Source organism: Protobothrops mucrosquamatus, unplaced genomic scaffold (assembly GCF_001527695.2).
Source record: "Protobothrops mucrosquamatus isolate PMUCROS unplaced genomic scaffold, P.Mucros_1.0 scaffold_168, whole genome shotgun sequence".
NCBI classification, from domain to species: domain Eukaryota; kingdom Metazoa; phylum Chordata; class Lepidosauria; order Squamata; family Viperidae; genus Protobothrops; species Protobothrops mucrosquamatus.
In genome coordinates this window covers 1447558-1467199 of record NW_015386244.1, presented here as the reverse complement: position 1 = coordinate 1467199, position 19642 = coordinate 1447558, and the positions used below count along the sequence as shown (strand labels likewise).

Genomic DNA, 19642 nt, shown 5'->3' with positions numbered 1-19642 from the left:
TAATTGGAAGATGTGAACCATGACCCCAAAATAAGGGAGGGAAAAATGCTTAATATGTATGTGTAACGGAAAAGGATCAGATCTAAGCATTTTTCCACCATGCTGTACTGACGTCTCTGTAACCTTAATAAATGCTTTTAGGAAAAGATATGCCTGAAAGTCCTTTTAAGTGTTTCGTTAATCAGACACATGACAGCAGTGGTCATAAATGGTGAAAAATGGTCATAATTCGCTTTTTCAATGCCGTTGTAACTTTGAATGATCACTAAACAAACTCTTGTAAATCAAGAACTATCTGTATTAGTTTTAAAATACTGAAATTCAGTGTAGAGGGATACTGGGTGTCAGGTCATTAAAAGCTCTGATGTGATTATTGCCTGACCATCTACCTCTAATATTATTGAAATATTGATATAGTCATAAGCATGTTAGCAAAGGAAGTAGGAGTTACTAGAAAAAAATCTAAATAATTTCTACTTCCATATCATATGATGGAAGAGAGATAGAAGTGCTAATTTAGAAAATGATATAGTGAAGAGTACATCAGGGTATATGTCAGCTGAACCAATTTTTACTTCAAGACTAATACTATAATATGTTCAATTTAGAATGTTGATAGTTATTAAAAGCATCAGTTGCTTGTAGATTTCTAATCTGAATATATCACATCTAACCTTCAGCATCTATAACATCTTCCTTTTATATTCAGAATTTTGTTCATACGAAAGGCTTGATTAAAGTACAAGACCACTGGATAATAAAAATAGACACCAAGAATCTAAATTAAATAGCAATTTTATTTAAGCAAATTAGAATTTTAAACTTCCAGTCTTCATTAGCATGCATAATCAGAGGTATCCATTGAATTGTAAATTTATACAGTTAGTATTAGGAACAGGTGTTATTCCTGTCAAATGAAGAGTTCTACCTTTATGATATATTAATCCACATAGTTAATAGCTAGCTACATTTGGACTTTCTGTAGAAAGTCTGAAACCATTCTACATTTATATTTACTTCTTAGCTAATTTACTGGTTAACTCACTTGTTTTAATCACTAAAAAACAGCTGTCAGTAGTTATGTCTTCAGCCTTCCTAGGTCTCAGTTATTTTTAAATAAATGCTAAAATCCTGAAGTAACTTCTGGTCAATAGCTGTTTAAAAATAGCAGTATGCTTTTTGGGCCTATAGGGTGAAAGGATAGAAGCTCTTCTTCTCAAATCCATGAAGTCTACACTTCCTGATCCTGCTCTATTCTAGTTAGGTATTTTAATCCTACTCTATGTGTGAGATAGAAGTCTACTGCAATGTGTATTGCTCATATGGCACAGGAAACTTGAGAAAACTTGGAATATTTTCTATAATGCAACGTTCTAACCTTGTAGCGTAAAGATATATAACAACATATAAAACTTACTTTCCCCTTCAAGCGATATATCAATCTTGCAAGAGATAAAGAAAAATAACTTTAATATAAAAAAAGATGAGCTATATGACGCTCTATTTTTTAAAATATATGCAGTGTTCTTGGAAGATAACAAAATGGCACTGTTCCACTTGAATTAGTAATTTCGGAGATACTGTAGATATTTTCCAAATTTCTTAAAAACTTCCAAACATTTAATAAAGAAAAAAGTAAATCTTCCATTCAATTTTTCCATATCATCATTTGCACATAGAATCAATTTGGCATGGAAAAGATGGTTAAATCATTTTTGTTAGATACTACATTCCATAACTTTCTAACTGAAATAAAGCAATTGTTTCCAGAGATACCAGAGTTTTAATGTTTTTAGATACTGTCCATACAATAAAAGGTGCTATGTATGTATATTTCAAAGTTAATTAAATTAGCAACAGTTGTTGGTTTCAAGTACTTAATACTTGAGAATAGGTAAGCATGATGATATAACTCCAGATTCAGCAAATCAAATCCTCCTCATTAATTAGTTATTGCATTTTCAATAAAGATATTCTCAGAATCAAAGAAGACCATAGTAATTTTCTAATTACTAATTACCCCCACCACCTCGGTTCTCTCCCCCTAGCACCATCACTGCCGCCTGCCACCTGATTGGCTGGCAGATTTTTGTCCCGTGGAGCGAAACACAGGGAGAAACAGTGCCTGGGGGAAAGGGTTGGGACGAAGGGCTGGGGGGCAGAGGGCCAGGGGACCATTGGTGGTTGACAATGGCCAGGGGAAGGCCAGCAGAGGAGGAAAACTGTCTGTGAATCAGTTCAGGCAGGTGGCTGGGGGCAAAATGGGCGAAGCCAAGGAGCAGCACCTAAATGTCTTAGACCCATCAGCATACATCATTCGTTGTAGACACTAAAGAGGATGGAGGAGAGAGATTTGCCTTGAGGCATCTTTCCTCCAACATTATTTGGAACTATCCAGTCCAAAAGGAGCCCAATCACTGTACAACAGTCCTTCTGACTTCCATGCCTCACAAATAGTTGAAGGGGATACTCTGAACAATGGTATTGAGCATGCTTAAAAATACAAGCAAGACTAAAAGGAATACACTCCCTTATCTAGTTGTGAAAAATAATGACCAGTGCAGTGTCTGTCTCATATCAAAGTCTAAATCTCAGTTGAAAATTATCTAGATATTATTTATGACCATCTGTAACTGACATCCTACCTCATTCTCAATCACTTTTCTTTAAATATCCACATTGACTGGTCAGTAGTGGTGTCTTGAGAAGGGGGCACACCATAACTTTTAAGTCTGGCACTATTGCCCTTCTTTATAAGAGGAATTTGCAATCATTTAAACCATGACCCTTCTTTCTTCACTGTAGGTCAAACCAATCAGGATGGTGAAGGATCATGCTCACAAATGATAGAGCTTCTCTTATAGAGGACAGTGGCCGCTTCCTCGGAATTTAGTTTTGAATGAATCCTAGATACCGTCATTTCAAATTCTAGAAAGCATTTCACTTGTTTTCAGATGGAAGCAGAGCATCCATGTCCCTCACTCCCATTCATAAAAAAGAAAAGTGGAGATTGAATGTTTAAGATCAAAAGAACTATACTATATACACATTTTGCCTGATTCATGTGAGTGGTAAACTGTCAAGAATGAAAATCTTTAAAAATAGCTGCAGATTCTCCCCCACCTCAAGCATTTAGCATGTAATGTATACAAAGTTCAGTAAACGTTTCTTTGTGATGTTTGGCTAATGATGTTTGACTAATTGACAAATAAGTATCACTAAGTCCATTGCAGAGGGTAGACCTAAAACTTAAGACAACAATTATAGATGGCGAGCTTTATTATGTTTTTTTTCTGTTCCGTGTTAATTCAAAAGGCAAAAGCATTATAGGTTAACATATAACTACAGCATATACCTGATCTGGCTAGTAGCCAAAACAATATATCTGGATACCATCCAGTCTATCCTGTTCAAGGTCTCCTTGGATGACATCCCACTCTAAAAAGATCTCAGTATTAGATTGCTCTGTCAAAATAATTTAAAATCTTTCACCTTAGATTTCTGACTCTCTAGATATTTTGCATGTACATGGTAGATCAGCTTAACCTATTGAATGCCAGCTATCAATTGTATTAGTTTATTTACATTTGGCTAAGATGTCTCTTCCTTCCTACAAGATTTTTATAATTTACTCAATTGGGGAGATCAATCTCCAGAGTGGGGCTGCACTTTTTCTATGGTGGTCATAAAGTATTAGAATTGCTATTCGTACTTTAAGAATGCTTTAAAAATGTATCTTTTCTAGTTGACCTTTAACAATATTTAGTTTTGTATTTTTTTTAAAAAAAAAAATAAATGTTTAAAATTTTTTGGGTGGCAATTAATAATTTAATGCTACTAATTTGTTGTCTAATATGCTTCACTTTTATATACCACCCAAAACTTTGATAATGGGTAGTTTAAAAGTCAAATAATCTCCTTTTTTTCTTTCCTTAAAATAGCTGCTGAAAGAACTGATAAGTATTAAAATATGCACGCAATGCTAAATCATTAAAACACATCCCCGCATTAATTATGAAATAGAAGGAGAAATAGAAATAGAACAGAAGTTAATGATCCATAATTGATCTTAAGTGACAACATAATCCAATGCTGGTTTAAAAGAGAATTTTCAGTTTCTGATGGAATGTAGGTGAAGAAGAAGCTCACCTTACATGTTGCTGTGTCAGGCACTGTCATGGTGTTGTGGTATATAGAAGGGTTTTTAAGATTTGATTGATATAAGACTTGATTGATAAGTATCTTGTCCTGCATATATCTTTAGTAATAATGCTCTGCAATTTGAATTGTACTTGTAGGTGAACTGGTAACCAGTGCAGTAGATAAAATAAAGGTGCCATATGACACCTGGGTTGAAAATTTTGAATTGTTTTTAATTCAATTTGAAATAAAATATATTATAGTAATTACATTAAGACATTACTAATACATACAGGGTTATGATCTTGTTGGATTCTACCAAGATGGAAAGCAATGATCAACATCAAAGTAATGCAAAATCAATTTTATTTATTTATGCAAATTAAATGCTTTAATTAATAGCTGATTATCTAATAATAATCTCCCAAGTCATTCTCGTTTTAAAGGAAAATTTAATTGGAATAAACTTTTTTTTTCTATACAGTAATAGGCTTTTAGTAGAAAGGATTTCTGTTTTGTCTGGTTTTACCTTTACTAATTTATTCACATCTACCGGTAAGTCCTTTGGGTCAGTTACTAATCTTACTGAAGTGGATCATTAGGAAGACGCATAGACCTTCACAATCTGTTCTGAGGGATCAGTCTTTCCCCACCACTAGCATCAATGACAGTAGCATCTATCACATGGTTATTGAACTTCCCTATGGATGGGCTATGCTCAGCTGTCTTGCTTCATATGATAACTCTTCCTCTGCTCAGTAAGGTTGTACTGTTATCTAGGAAGAAAGAAAACAGGTTTCATTTTTCCAACAGTCGTCTGTCACAACATTTTCATGCTCAGCTGCATGTTCTTTTTCTTCTATCAAACAGCATATCCCAGTGGCTAGAAATAGAGTCTTTGTGTGTGCATGGAAAATAGGAATAAATCCCCCTGAATTTTAGCCTAGCCAAATAAATTTTATAAATGCAGTCCCCCCCCAAACATATAACATCATAAATTATCTAGTAAACAATTAGTTTGGAGAAGTTTCCTATTTATTAAATTATTAATTTATTATTTTAGACTTCATGAAAGTATCCTTTTTTTCCCCTATAAAGGGCTTTCCTTCATTTTTGTAAGTAATTAAAAGTGTAGGTGCAATGGGATATATTGTGAAGCCATCTTGTACAAGTAATAAATGAAGTCTGCTTCTAAAACTAAAAACACCAGATTTGTAGTAATCTACCTTTTGAGGCAAAAGAGAGAAAGAAAGACTTGTAAATGATGATCAAAAGTATTTTTGGTATAAAATCATTTCTAAACATTCTTGGGGGAAATAAACAGCAAAACTTTTTTTTTTATATACAAGTACCATGAGAATGGAGGACCAAGCACAATACAGCTCCTCGAACAAAATAAATAATGACAACAAAAAAAGCAAAATAATGTTTCTTGGGACATCCAAATTGCACAAAAAAAGAGAGAAAGAAAATAGAAACATTATTCTATTATCAGGAAATACATATATTTGCTACCTATCATTCAACATGCTAAGCAATATTAATAAATATTAGAATTAAAATTAGAATAAATATTAGAATACTCTGGCTTTTAGCAGCATATAAAATAAAATGTTCTCAAGGCAAAAGGTTCTATGACATAAATGGTTCAGAAAAATATTGTTTGTATTTCAAGTTATTCCGAGGTAGCCATCTGTAAAAAAAAAAGTTATGATTCAAAAATTGTTTACAATTATGTATATTTTCTGACCAAAAGGGGAAAATGTTACTAGTAGGATATTCCTTGTCACATTTTTATGCATTTTCATTCAGAATCCATTGAGAAACCTAATTCTGCAAGAGAATCCCAAAGGTGCTTTTTTCAAAAGGCAACTGGATTTTCTTTTTCCTTGAAGATGTTTTGCTTCTCATCCAAGAAACTTCTTTAGTTTTGACTGAATGGTGGAGGATGAAAGGATTTACATATATTCTTTGTGGTCATCTGGTCATTAGCACTCTTTTTGAGAGCCGTTGAGGCCACTTGGAGTTTGTGCCCTTAGTCACTGGAATAGTGCAAATGGGTGTGGAACCTTCTTGGAACTGCTGAAAGGACCATGTTGTAAACTGGAGATAGGTGGTGTTGTATCCCTCCCCCTCTGTTGAGAGAGAGCTCTTCAATTTTAATGTAGAGGACCACTTTGATTCAAATTGACCCATATATTGATACATGGTTTCTGTTGCTATAATTCTGTCCCTCACCCCTTTCAAAGAGTATTTATTCACTTCAATACAGTTGCTGATATTTCCCTATTTCTATTGCCTTCAAACACTAGCAATAGTTAATTGTTTCCAGTTTGCAATGCTTCCTATCAGTTTCAGGTACTTTCATGGCATTGGTTCCCATTATAGGTAGTCTTCGACTTACAACCACAATTGAGCCCAAAATTTCCACTGTTCAGCAAGACAGTTGCTAAGTGAGTTTTGCCCCATTTTATGACCTTTCTTGTCATAGATGTTAAGGGAATCACTGCAGTTGTTAAGTTAGCAAGATGGTTGTTAAATGAATCTGGCTTCCACATTGACTTTGCTTTCTGGAAGTCACAAAAGGTGGTCACATGACCCCGGAACACTACAACCATCATAAATACAGGCCCATTGCCAAGCTACCGAATTTTAATCAGGTGACCATGGGGATGCTGCAACAGTCATAAGTGTGAAAAATGGTCATAAGTCACACTTTCAGTGCTACTGTAACACAGTCACTAAACAAATGGTTATACGGACCAACTGTATTTTACTAAATATCTGTAACAGTGATAGGATTCCCAGATGTGGTTTAAACAACTTTAATCCAGGTTTAACAAAACATGAAATAATGGATAAAGCATGAATTGTTTTTAGCAAAAGCAAGAAATGCTTGAAGTACATTTGTTATTAAAAATACACTAGGCTATTTTTAAACTTTTTAGCTAGGGCAGGTTTAACTAGTAATTTCTGTCTTCAGAACGTTAAATAATACATTTTTCTTTCAGAGGTATATGTGATATAATAATGTACACATTCAGAAGAAATATGGTAAAGTACAAGTAACAAGTATTAATGATTACTGAATATGTAGTTAATGCAAAGTTTCTTGAAGATAATGGACTAAAATCAATGGATTAAAGATAATATTGATTCCTGTGGGTCTGCTACAATTATTACTACAGTCAGCTCTATTATTTTATGGTGCTCTCTTTTATAATACAAGTTTGGAACCAGTCCAATAAATGCAAATTCAATGAAAACTTATTAGAAGATTATATGGCTTATAGCATATAAGATTTATAACATGATAAAATGAATGTCAGTACGGACAGTATTTACTAAGCTGAACATAGGTTATTTGAATTCAGACTATTGAAAGCAATGTATCTCCACACATTTCAGAAGAAAAAAAACCCTTAAAAGAGTTTATAAATTAAATAGCTATGAGAATGTTTAAAGGAGCCAGATAAAAACCTTTTCTTCATACCATTTCAATAACGCATAATGCTACTGTATAAAAAAAATCTCACATTTCTTGAAGTTTTGAAAACTGTCTTGTTCCTGCTTGATCAAAATCCTGTTGAGTGCAAACAAGTGGAAATTGTACTATACAATTTTAGAATCTGTCACAAATAAGGGGAAAAGTTTTAATAAATGCAATATTGCATATAGTTTTATTTTGTCTTGTATTATAAATGCTTTTGAGTAGAAAGTAATCTAGAGCAACCTTCTTAAATTAATATATCTAATATACCTTCATTCTAGTCTAGTGGGAAAGTGATAAAATAACAAATTTTCCCTTAATCATTTGTTATCCTCTGAAATTTTTATTTCATTTTTAAAGCCAATTCGTCTCCAAATTTTTATAACAATTTGTTTATTTTTAGAATATATATTTATATATCTGTACATTTAGTATAAACTAAACTATTTAGATTATACTTTTATATTATATGTAATATTGAGATTAAAATATTTAAGTTCTCGCTGCCATGCAGAATGTATGCAGAAAGTGCACATTAAAATATATTTAAATATAATAAATACAATATAATGCTGTACATATAATTTAATCCGGTTTCTTATTTTTTAGTTTTTTAAAATGTTTTATTAGCATTACTAATTTAGAGATTATGAAGATATTTGTCATTGTATTTCTTTCTAAATTTCATGCCTTTTCTCCACTGCTGTGGATTTATAGATTTAAGTTTATATGTCACTTTCTTTGTATACAAGACCCAGCATGGCTCTAAAGTTCAAAATTAAAAAAATAAGAAAAACAATAGTATTAGAATCAAGAAGAGTTAATATTATTGATTAAAATCAATATCAGGCTTTTTGTTTATATGAAAAAATTAAGTAAGTGCCTGTAAACATGGAAATTCCAGTTAGGTAATATGGCCCATATGCCAGCCATGAATCTTTGTTATCTAATCATTTCTTATTTTAAAGTTATCCAAATATTTTGTTGCAACATATTTCACAAATTAACTCCTGGAAAGGAGTTGGCCAGTTATTATCTTCATTGGTTGTCCTTCCATTGGTACAAAAACATTTTCTCTGATATTCCTATAGTTTTCTTGATTTCATAAGTCTCTCTCAATACATTTCCTGGCAAAAAATTCAAATGTTTCAAACAATCAGAATAATTTATGTACTGTTCGTTTTAGTTCCCTCTTTCTAAATTCTCCAGCCATCTGGTAGTGCCATATTGTAATGTGTTTGGGGAAAAGGTATTCACCAATCCTAATATATGAATGCACCCCCATGGAATAATAAAGTATATAAAGTATATATTATTTAAGATTCAGAGCTTGGATGCAAATGCCTATTTACTGTGAAAATTTGCTGTAAAATTAATATAATCTTTTATTGACATATTTGTTTAACTGTTGTTTATAGAATAAATTAAATTGGTTGGTTGCATACAAGAGATAAACAATACAGTTTCCAAAGTCCCTGTTATAACTAAATATGACTTTCCCTAACTGTTATATCTCACTATTGAATGAAGGCAATGATAACCTAAAAGACTGTCTCAGTTTTTATGAAATGTATGAAAAAAATTGCAACAAGAATTTTATATTGACATACACGTTGGTTCAGATTTTGCAGGCCTTCATACACTTCCTTTAAAATAGCTTTCATTTTATGTAATATTATTTTTACTGTTAATTGCATTTTTACACCACACAAGCTGCTTTGAGCACATTAAAGAAAAATATTTGAGATGTTTAAGGTAAATTAAATCTTAGCTATTGGGGAATATTGAGATGTTAAAAAAAATAATCACCGTCTTCAGAGAAATAAAAAGTTTGGATAGTGAATTATTAAAAAACAGGATATCTTTAAGGCTACCCTGAACATCATAGTTCGTTTGTATTACAGTATCGTCCCGGGCGGGATCCTCAACGAGGATCTGATAATGTCTCCAACAAGTCTTCAGACAGTGATGTCAGCGATGTATCAGCAGTCTCGAGAACCAGTAGTGCATCCCGTTTTAGCAGCACTAGTTATATGTCTGTGCAATCAGAACGGCCAAGAGGAAACAAGAAAATTAGGTAAGAAATTACAAGTCAGCTTTAATCTTGTTTGGATCCCAGTATCATCTCTTCTGGTACATTTTCTGAAATTTCAGTGTAGCCTTCTGTATTTGTTTATGTTCAGATTCCTTGAAAGTATGTAAGTTACTTACTTTCAAAACAAACTATTTACTAAAACTCCACAGTATAGGGCAATTTAAAATAAATGTTCTGGATTATAATAGTAGGATCTATGGATCTTAATCATAAATCTATGTCATGGTAGTGTAAACCTCATAAAGATATTCCTAAAATAGGCCACTTCTAAAAATTTCCCTCCTCAGTATTGCTTTAATTCTGCTGTAAGTGAACCAAATTGTCTTCCAAGTGAATCAGGATACTGTAAACTTCATGATGCATTATGTGTGCAGCTGTAAGAACCTTAACATTCCTCCTGCAGACAAGATAATATTTAATGTTGGTAGTGGTTATAGATTCCACAAATACATAGAGCAGTATTACAGATGTGTATTTGTGTACAGCACATGCAGAAAGATCCATAAATATTTTTGTCCTGCATCTTAAAGAATATCTATACAGACATTTTTGTCATTCATGTTATTCTACAGTCTTCTTGCCATTTCTACTCTTAAAAATAGTAAGACTCTATCTTAATTAGTTCGTAGAATTGGGCTGCATGATTTTTTTTCTTTCATCATTGTCATTTAGCATTTATTTTGTGGCTGTCCTCCCCCACCCTCAGCTCAGTAAAAAGTTTTGATTCTGTCTAGCTTTCCTAACTGGCTTCTGTCTTCTTTTTTATTTACTTGCATGCTTCCTCAATTTTTGTTTACCTCAGAAGATTACACGAGGAAAGAAAAGAGGGATGGGAGGAAGGGGATGGGGAAGTATTCCTTGAGAAAGAAGAGGAGAATCAGGAACTGGAGAAAAAGTTGGATGAACAAGATGATGAAAAGGGGGAAGGGGAGGAGGTGACAAAGAACTGTGATGAGGAAGATAAAGAAGCAAAAGAGAATGAAGGGGCCCAAGAGGAGATAACTGAGGAAGGAACAGAAACAAACAATAAAGAGGATTTGCAAAGGAGATATTCACAGGATGATCTCAGGTAAAATTAGATTTCTATTTATTAGAGAGTTCTATCATTTGCAGTAGTATCTTTATGTTTCCTTTTTGTGTCCATCATTAAATTTTACCTTAGTATTTTAATAGTCAACCAATGTTCTATTTCGTTAAATTATTTTAAGAAATAACAAATTACAGAAATATTACCCATCTTGTATAGCAGTGGTTCTCCACCTTTTCTTCACCATTGACCTCCTCTAAATACCTTTTGTGGCCATGGACCTTGGCCACAGATCACCAAGACCTAACTCAAGATTTAAATCATAATCTTTCTTCAAGTCTTCGTGGACCCACTGTAATGACATCCTGGCCCCCCAGGAGTCCGCGGACTATAGGTTGAGAACCACTGTGATATAATATAGAAATTAAGGCCAACAATTGATTGATCTTGATTCACATTAAGCTGGAATTCATGAGATAAATATAGAAAGGCTATCTAGTTCTTAGATTTTTGTCATATTAACAGAATTCTGTCATACCAACATATTTCATGATATATAAATATAACATTCTGGAGCTGTGTAGATAGAATTCTTTAGGCAGAATGAACATCAATATGAATGGTCTTAAATGTCATTAATACAAACCATGTGAAGAAAAGACAATATATTTTTCATTTTTGTTCTCATAAGGGAATAATTTTATCAGTGAGGATAATAATGGGTTACTCAAGCCATCCATTATTTAATGTATGAGCCGAATCTTGCGGAAACTGAGGGAATATGCTATAAAATTCTATTCTTATCTGAAGGGGGAGATACTTTGATCAATAGTATTAATTCTATTATTAGTATTATATGTTTTAAAACTTTCAGAAATGGAGATATTATTACAGGTTTTGTTTTCTGAACATGAGCCTCTTCACAAAATCACAGAATCATAGTTCCTCTAGGAAGCCATTTAGGCACGGAATCCAAAACCCCGTTAAGTGCAGTAATTAAAACTGAAATATCTTGGATGCTTGAATGGATCTATTGAAAATGAACCAATCATCTTTCTGGCTAACTGGTTCAACTGTTCAACTAGACTTTACTGTTTTTCCCCTAACATTTAATTGGAAACTTTTCTGTAGCTGAAATACACTATTTGGTGTCCTACAATCTGTTATAATGTCTTCCATGACATTCTTTTCAGATATTTGGAGAATGTTAACATAACTCTCTTATTCTTCAGTTTTTCCTTAAAGGGTTTAGTTTCCAATGCTGGACGATCCTTGTTGCTGGTTTCTAAACCTGTTCCAATTTTGTTTGAAACTTTCTGACATTTTACTGCTCAGAACTGTAAATACAATATTAATACTGACCAGCACAAGCATGACAATGTGATTTGGAAAATAGATTTTTATAGGTATAACCTAAAATCGTGTGTGTATTTTTTTAGCCACACCATTCTACCGCAATCACAAAATATTTTTTAAAATATTATTAATAATATAGGATCTCTTGTCCTATACTTGATTTATTTTTCCTAAGTGAAGAGTTTGATTAAATCTCAGTCTGTTGCTTTTATCCATTTTTCCAATTTATCAAGATTATTTTAAATTTTACTTCTGTCTTGTAGGCTATTAACTATCCCACTGAGTTTTATGTCTTCTAGTAATTTCATAACTAGTACTTTCACATTTTTATCCAAATCATTAATAAAGGTGTTGTAGAATACTGGGTTCAAGTCTGAACATGGTTGCATCCGGTTGGTATCTCCTTTCAGAGTGATGAACCACATTTGAGAACTTTTTCAGATCACCCAGGCAAAATACAAACCTTTCTTTCACTACTGAATTTCTTTATATTTTTTATCAAATTTTTATGGCATCCCATCTCACAAATAGCTACTCTGTGCGGCATACAACAATTAAAATAGTGGGGGACAGCACAATGGAAGTGGTTGATTGAGTAATAACAGATTTTACCTCCTCACCCACCCCACCCCCACCCTCCCCATATGCCCTTAGTTTTTATGTATGATTTTAACTTTTTATGTTTTAATTGTATATGTAAGCTGCCCAGAGTTACCCTATGGTAAGATGGGCAGCAAATAAAATAAAAAATAAAATAAAATAATAAAATATAGAAATAGTAATAAAAAAGTAGTTGGGCTTGATTGTACTATTTTTACTCAGAACAAAATCTCTGGGGCATGAGATCTGGCTGTAGAAATAACTGGAAAGGAATTCATAATGCTGGGATTGGGAATTTAAAAGCAGAGTATGACTATTGGTCAGCATAAGGGAGAGAAGAAATGAACAAAGGTATGAAGGAAATTTTGAAGGCATATATGGCCAAGTATTTCTCAGGAGACAAAAGATCATAAGAATCCAGAAGGCAGAAAAAGCAAGAGCCAAATGTTTCAGCCTAGGAAAATAAATCACTCAATCAGTGTGCAGAAAAAAACCTGTAAGATTGTTACACGCATTCTGTTTTGCATGATTTTCATTCACTGTAGTTCCAGAGTTTTTTTAAATGTAAAACATTGTATATACTCTTGTCTTCCTGTATTTTACATTTATATTTATTGGGTTTTGTTCGCAGCTTTTAAAATAACCATTCATATGTATGTTTTGAGCAAAATCTGGAAAACTGGAGTTTAAAGGATAATTTTGTTTCATCCTATATAGTTTTGGAAATTGCGATTAACATCTAATATCCATAGATGAAACTAGTTTAGATAACAGCATGAAAACAAAATTCAACCCACATCTATCTTCAGTTGATCCTGGCATAATACTGCCTGCTCTTGACAATTGACTTAACTTAAAACAATAATACAAAATAACTTGTTAATAGAGATTACCATATTTTTTGTAGAAGACAAAAAAGGATATGTTTAATTATGAGTACTGCTTTAATTTTACTTACTTTCCCAATGGTTTTTCTAGTTATTTAAAGGCTCTCCATACCCTATTCCACTGGTGGGATTCAAATATGTGAACAACCAGTTCTCTGTGTGGATGCCGCTTCCGGAAGTCCATTCTGGGCCTGGGCAACTGGCAACTGGTTCTGCCGAAGTGGTGCGAACTGGCTGAATCCCACCACTGCCCTATTCTAAATCCATTATCAGAGTCATTGTTTTTTAGTCACTGTTATATATAACAATATATAACAATATATATTAAGTTTTTACTTCCATCATACTTGCTAATTACAGAAATCTTTTCCGCAAGCTTTCAATTTATTTAATAACATTAATCAGCAGTATATCATGTTACCTAAGCTTGTATTATGATTTTGTTTATTTCATGTATTTTTGATGGTTTGTTGCCTTAAATTTAAAACATAGTGAAAATAGTTTTTAAAATTTTTATGACATTTTTATGCTCCAATTTCATTGAATGAACTGATTTTTTATGTTCAATTTAGCTTAATATACAGTATTTCTCTTATAGAAAGCTTCAATTTGTGTGTGTGTGTGTGTGTGTGTGTGTGTGTGTGTGTGTAATCTAACATTATAAATATAATTGGGCTACATAAATATCCACTATAACAATTCTGAATAACAAAGAATTAAATATTATTTGTTTCCATTATAGGTTGAGGTATTAAGGAAATCAAATTTTTAACTGTGTTTTACACTCTTAAATACACTGAGTATGCTTATCTACAATAGAATTCAAACTATTCATTTCAAAGTAGCTCTAGTGCACTTGTGCATATTCATATTAGCACATTTTTCAGATCACTCTTATCTTTACGTTTTCTCTTTGTAAGTAAAGGCCTATTGGAGATAATCAAAATATTAACCAATCTGTTAGATATAGATTCTGCCTTTCTTGCAGGAGGTCAAGGCAGCTTACACAGCCTCCTCTTGTTTTTCCCACAAAAGTAAATTAAAATTGAATTAATAATGCAACATAACATAACTTATAATAACATAACTTAATAGCATAACATAACATAACTTAATAGCATTAAAAACACGAATCCCGGGTATACACATAATGTGAAATAAAATAAGGTGATCACCAGGATGAAATCATAAACACAAATGTTTAATCTACAAAACCAAGCTTTTGTCGGCCACACTACCGACATCGTCAGGGTATAAAATGCTGGATCCGGGAGTCCATTTTTATGTGGCTGGCTGCCTCTGCGCTTTGACCCTGGATCGTGTCATTGGTCCGCTCATTAGCTGTGTAGTTCTTAAAGGGGCCATTTCTAAAGTTGTCCTTCCCTCTCCAATTGCTGTTGTTTTCTTTGTGCATGTGCGGGTGCCTAGAGATCCGCTGTTCATCCGCTCCCAGTCATCTCTCCCCACCCCCTCATTTGTCTTAGTTTGCCTCCATATTGCTGCACTGTCTAGCGTGTGTGCTTCAAGCTCCGTTCTTCTATTTGCCAGCCCTATTGCTTTCCTTGCCCGTGTGTAAACTCCTGGGGGTTGGTCGTCTTGTTGTTCCTGTTTCTTATCCCCCCCTTCTCTCTCTCGCTAACGGGTGAGCTCCTGTGTGTGTTAATGGGTTGCTAACCGGGCGTGTCTTTGGAATGGCTCCACTACTTGTTACCCTCATTGCCCCCTCGGTACATGCACAAAGAAAACAACAGCAATTGGAGAGGGGAGGACAACTTTAAAAACGGCCCCTTTAATAACTACACAGCCGATGCTAATGAGTGGACCAATGACACGATCCAGGGTCAAAGCACAGAGGCAGCCAGCCACATAAAAATGGACTCCCGGATCCAGCATTTTATACCCTGATGATGTTGGTAGTGTGGCCAACGAAAGCTTGGTTTTGTAGATTAAACATTTGTGTTTATGATTTCATCCTGGTGATCACCTTATTTTATTTCACATTATATATATATATATCCTTAATTGTTCTAAAAACTTGAGTCCCAGGTATACTCATTTAAAATCTGCTAAAACCACTGATCTCTGGAACAATTTTTTTTATTAATAACTAAGCTTTCCTCAAACCATTGTTGATGTTGTCAAAGTGTGAGCTAGTATCTGGAGGTGCTCGTTCTTATAGCTGGTTAGATGTTAACGATCTAGTCATCGAGCGCATCACAGGCCTACCCATCCCTCAGTCTCCCATAGTTAACTGTATTGATCCTGGTTCTGCTGTGCTGGCCGGCATCTGCTTCAGTTTTGCCGTTTTCCCTCCTCCCGCCCACCCTGCCTGCCGGTCACGTCTATCCTGCAGCGTGCAGCTATCCGGTGTTGTTGCCGGAGCAGTCCTCCTGCTGTCCCGCCTGGCCATGCCGTCGGCATGCCACACAGCCGCGCCGGTTGGTAGTCCTCCCGCCATGTGCATCGCACTGGTCATGTTGGTCTGCTGTCTTCCCCTTGATCTTGTGATGGGTCCTGTTTGTACTTCCATATCTCCACTCGTTGTGACGCCCTGCTGTTCCATAGGTAAGGGACGCAGATCTTTTATCCTCCTACTCACCCGGAAGGGAGGTGGTCGACGGTTCATTCGCTCTGATTCTCTATGCGACTGTTCATGTTTCCGCGCTTGATATGCTGGTAGTAATTCCATGTGCCATTTAATAGAGTGTTGGTGAAGCCTGGCTATCTGACCAACACAGCGCAGCAGAACCAGGATCAATACAGTTAACTATGGGAGAGCGAGGGGCGGGTAGACCTGTGACGTGCTCAATGACTAGATTGTTAACATCTAACCAGCTATAAGAACAAGCATCTCCAGATACTAGCTCACACTTTGACAACATCAACAGTGGTTTGACAAAAGCTTAGTTATTAATAAAAGTTTTTTTGTTCCAGAGATCAGTGGTTTTAGCAGATTATATATATATATATCTTCATCTCCAAGGGACTGGACTACAGATATTTGAGCAAAATAATGAAATATTTTATCAGGGATTGTTCGCTGAGAAGTGCCAAGATAAATATAATAAAAATAACATGTAGTTATTCAACTATTTATAAGAATAAGTAGAATAAGCAGCAGTTTAGACTATAGATTAGGATGCACATTATATGACTGAATACACATATAATGTTAAAAATTACTTTCATGGATAATATACTTATTTTATTTGTCTTGTGCAACAATATTTTCCTTAGCATGTTTCCTTAGCATTGAACAAGAATCTTGCCATTAAACAAGAATGACTGATTGGACAGGTTGGTCCCTCCTAGCTCCTCTAACTCCCTTCACCCACCTTCCTCTTTCCTCCTCTGCCTTTTTGGCTTCTCTTGCAGGGAAGTTAGCAGACCCAGAACTGTGTGGCTCTGTGACTGTTTGTCACACCCCACTTCCAATTGCTGCCCTGTGCTCCACACCTTGAGCTGACCTCCACTGTCATCTTCATGCTCCTGCCTCTTATGAGGCTTGCCTGGACTGAGTGCTAGCTCATGTGGAACTGGCTTCATGCAGTGAAAAAGGAATAAAGTACAAAATAGCTTAAAAGTGCTGCAGTGCACCAAAATGCCATTTTGCACTGTGCTCCTGCACCGTATGGGGCTGCCTTTGCAGTCTAAAAGAGGGGAGGGAGTGAAAGCCAAAAGCAGCCTTTCCCCTCTTTTTCACAGCACAAAGCAACCCCAGCCCTACCCAGGAAGTCTTTGCAAAGAAATCCCCATTTGCAGGAGTACGATTGCTATGTGCTTTATCCCTAGGCAGAACCAGCCTCATACGGTTAAGCAGCTAGACTGGGCATGCCTCATTAGCAGCCAGAGCAAGAAGATGGCAACAAGATGGCTGGGTATCAGGGGGCCAAAAGGGCACTGATGGGGGCAAATAGATAGATGGGGGAGTTGCAGTGCCGCTGAGGTTGTAAGTGCAAAAGGGCTGGCAAGTGCCCAAATTTTGATCACATGACTGCAGGCACATTGCAACAGCCAGAACTTCACAACATCCCTTTATTCAGCACCGTTGTAATTTTGAATTGTCACTGAACGATTGATCATAAGTCGAAGACTATCTGTATGCCATCAGTGGCTAACTGATATTCATATATTAGAATAATCAATTATAAAAACATACACAATGTATTTCTTATATGGTTATAAGATTACTGTTTTAGCGTACCATAATAGCAATGCCATAGCGTTTCGGTAAAATTTACAAATAAGTTTTGTGACAAGACAAAACAATAACTATTGTACAAGCAACTACAAAGAAATTTGATCTTTTCAACTTCGGTGACAAACCAATTTCTGTGTGAATTAAATTGCTTCTCCCAATAGTCATCCCAAACCTTCGGTCTGAAACCTTCCTTTACTGTCTTTATTTTTTCTTTTATGGCATTGTCTATCCATCGTCTTGGCTGACAGTGTTTTCACATCTAAAATGCAAAGCAGACAGATTGGCGCTTCAGGACAGAACATAACTAAAAGCACCAGCATCAGTGGGGAGATGTATACACTAGAGAAGAACGATGGCAGCCAGTCTGATACAGCGGTGGGCACTGTGGGAGCAGGTGGAAAAAAACGGCGATCCAGTATTGGTGCAAAAATGGTAGCTATCGTGGGGCTTTCACGGAAAAGCAGGAGCACCTCACAACTCAGCCAAACTGGTAGGATTAAAATTCCAGTTTCCATTCTTTTGTTGTGTGTGAACTTTAAGCTTATAATCTACATTTTTAGGTGAAGTGTAATGTAGTTCAGAATGTTTATGATTTATGAAAATGCTTGCTCAGCATTTCTTTAACACTACCACAGTATTGGGGCTAAATGCAAATTTAAAGGTCTAAATTTAGAAAAGGGAGAAATGTTCTCTATTCATCACCATTAGATGGAATGCATTGCTATAATGATTGCTCTGTAAGAATGTTTGCAGCACATTTTGAAGCAAAAATGTTTATACACAAAAACAAAGAAGCTTACAAATAAAAGCAAAAAAAGATATTTATAAATAATACATTTTCATCTATTTTATTCTTAACTTCTGCTTAGATTAATATTTAACTTTTGCTAAATATTGAAGTTGTTGCTTTATTTTTTAAAAAACCTATTGTTTTTTAACATTAATATTTAATTTTCAAAAACAACACCAAAAGCAAATAATATAATGTATAAATTCAATGTTACAAAATGGTCTATGAATTAGATAATCAAAGTAACTGTAAGAAACAGTTTAATTGAAAAAGTTCTCTGTGAGACACTGTTGCTTGAACATTGGAATAAGCGTGACTGAGGTTTTCCCTACTTGATGTGCAAAGTTATATAACAATCTGAAACAGAGTTTTAAATAGCAATACTTATCTTTGAAGTGTCAGAATGCAGTTATGGTGCATTAATCTCTCTGTTGCATCCTTCACATGACTCAGCTCATGTAAATGAATAACTCAAAATGTATCCCTCTTAGAGGTTTCAGTCAATCAGCATTTCATCTACAATAAGCACAACTAAGTCTGGCTTTCACTTATTATTTATTATACATTCAAAGGAAGTGGTTGAGTTGTGTCCTGATTTCTATTATATAGTAACATTATATAACGTAGTGGTTTGTGGATTAGAGAGCAGTGGTTTGAAACAGATCGTACTAAGGACAATGCAAAATTGCTTGGAAAATAGCCGGATGTATAACTATTTCAGCTTGTCCATTCCCCCAAAATATATTGTTATATCTATAAATACTAAATATGTTGTACAGTAAAAGATGTATTTAACGACTTCAGTATAATGTTCTTGCAACTTCAATGTAACTATATTTGAAGATGTATTCCTACTGTATCTGTTCATTTATATAAAGCACCTATAAGCATACAGGTAGTCCTTGAGTTATAATGGTAATTGGGACTGAAATGTTATGTGGTTACATGAATGCATCACTTAGCAATGGCAATCCCAGCATTCACCTTTGCCATAGCTAACTGAATCCTACCGGATTTTAGGTTAGGAAACAACCTGGTCCAGGCCACTCCCAGCTT

The 19642-nt window shown here is 34.6% G+C and overlaps 1 protein-coding gene across 30 annotated transcripts in view; it reads left to right on the top strand.

The window, feature by feature from the left end:
* RIMS2 (regulating synaptic membrane exocytosis 2) overlaps positions 1-19642 on the top strand; it is a 255960-nt gene that overhangs the window by 212636 nt on the left and 23682 nt on the right. For 11 of the 30 annotated variants that reach the window (XM_029285245.1, XM_029285243.1, XM_029285246.1 and 8 more), the window contains 2 exons: positions 9535-9707; positions 18045-18286. The exons of the other annotated variants lie outside the window; for them this stretch is intronic. In XM_029285245.1, coding sequence (XP_029141078.1) covers positions 9535-9707; positions 18045-18286 — 415 coding nt within the window. The remainder of the gene's footprint in view (positions 1-9534; positions 9708-18044; positions 18287-19642) is intronic. 30 annotated transcript variants of the gene reach the window in all.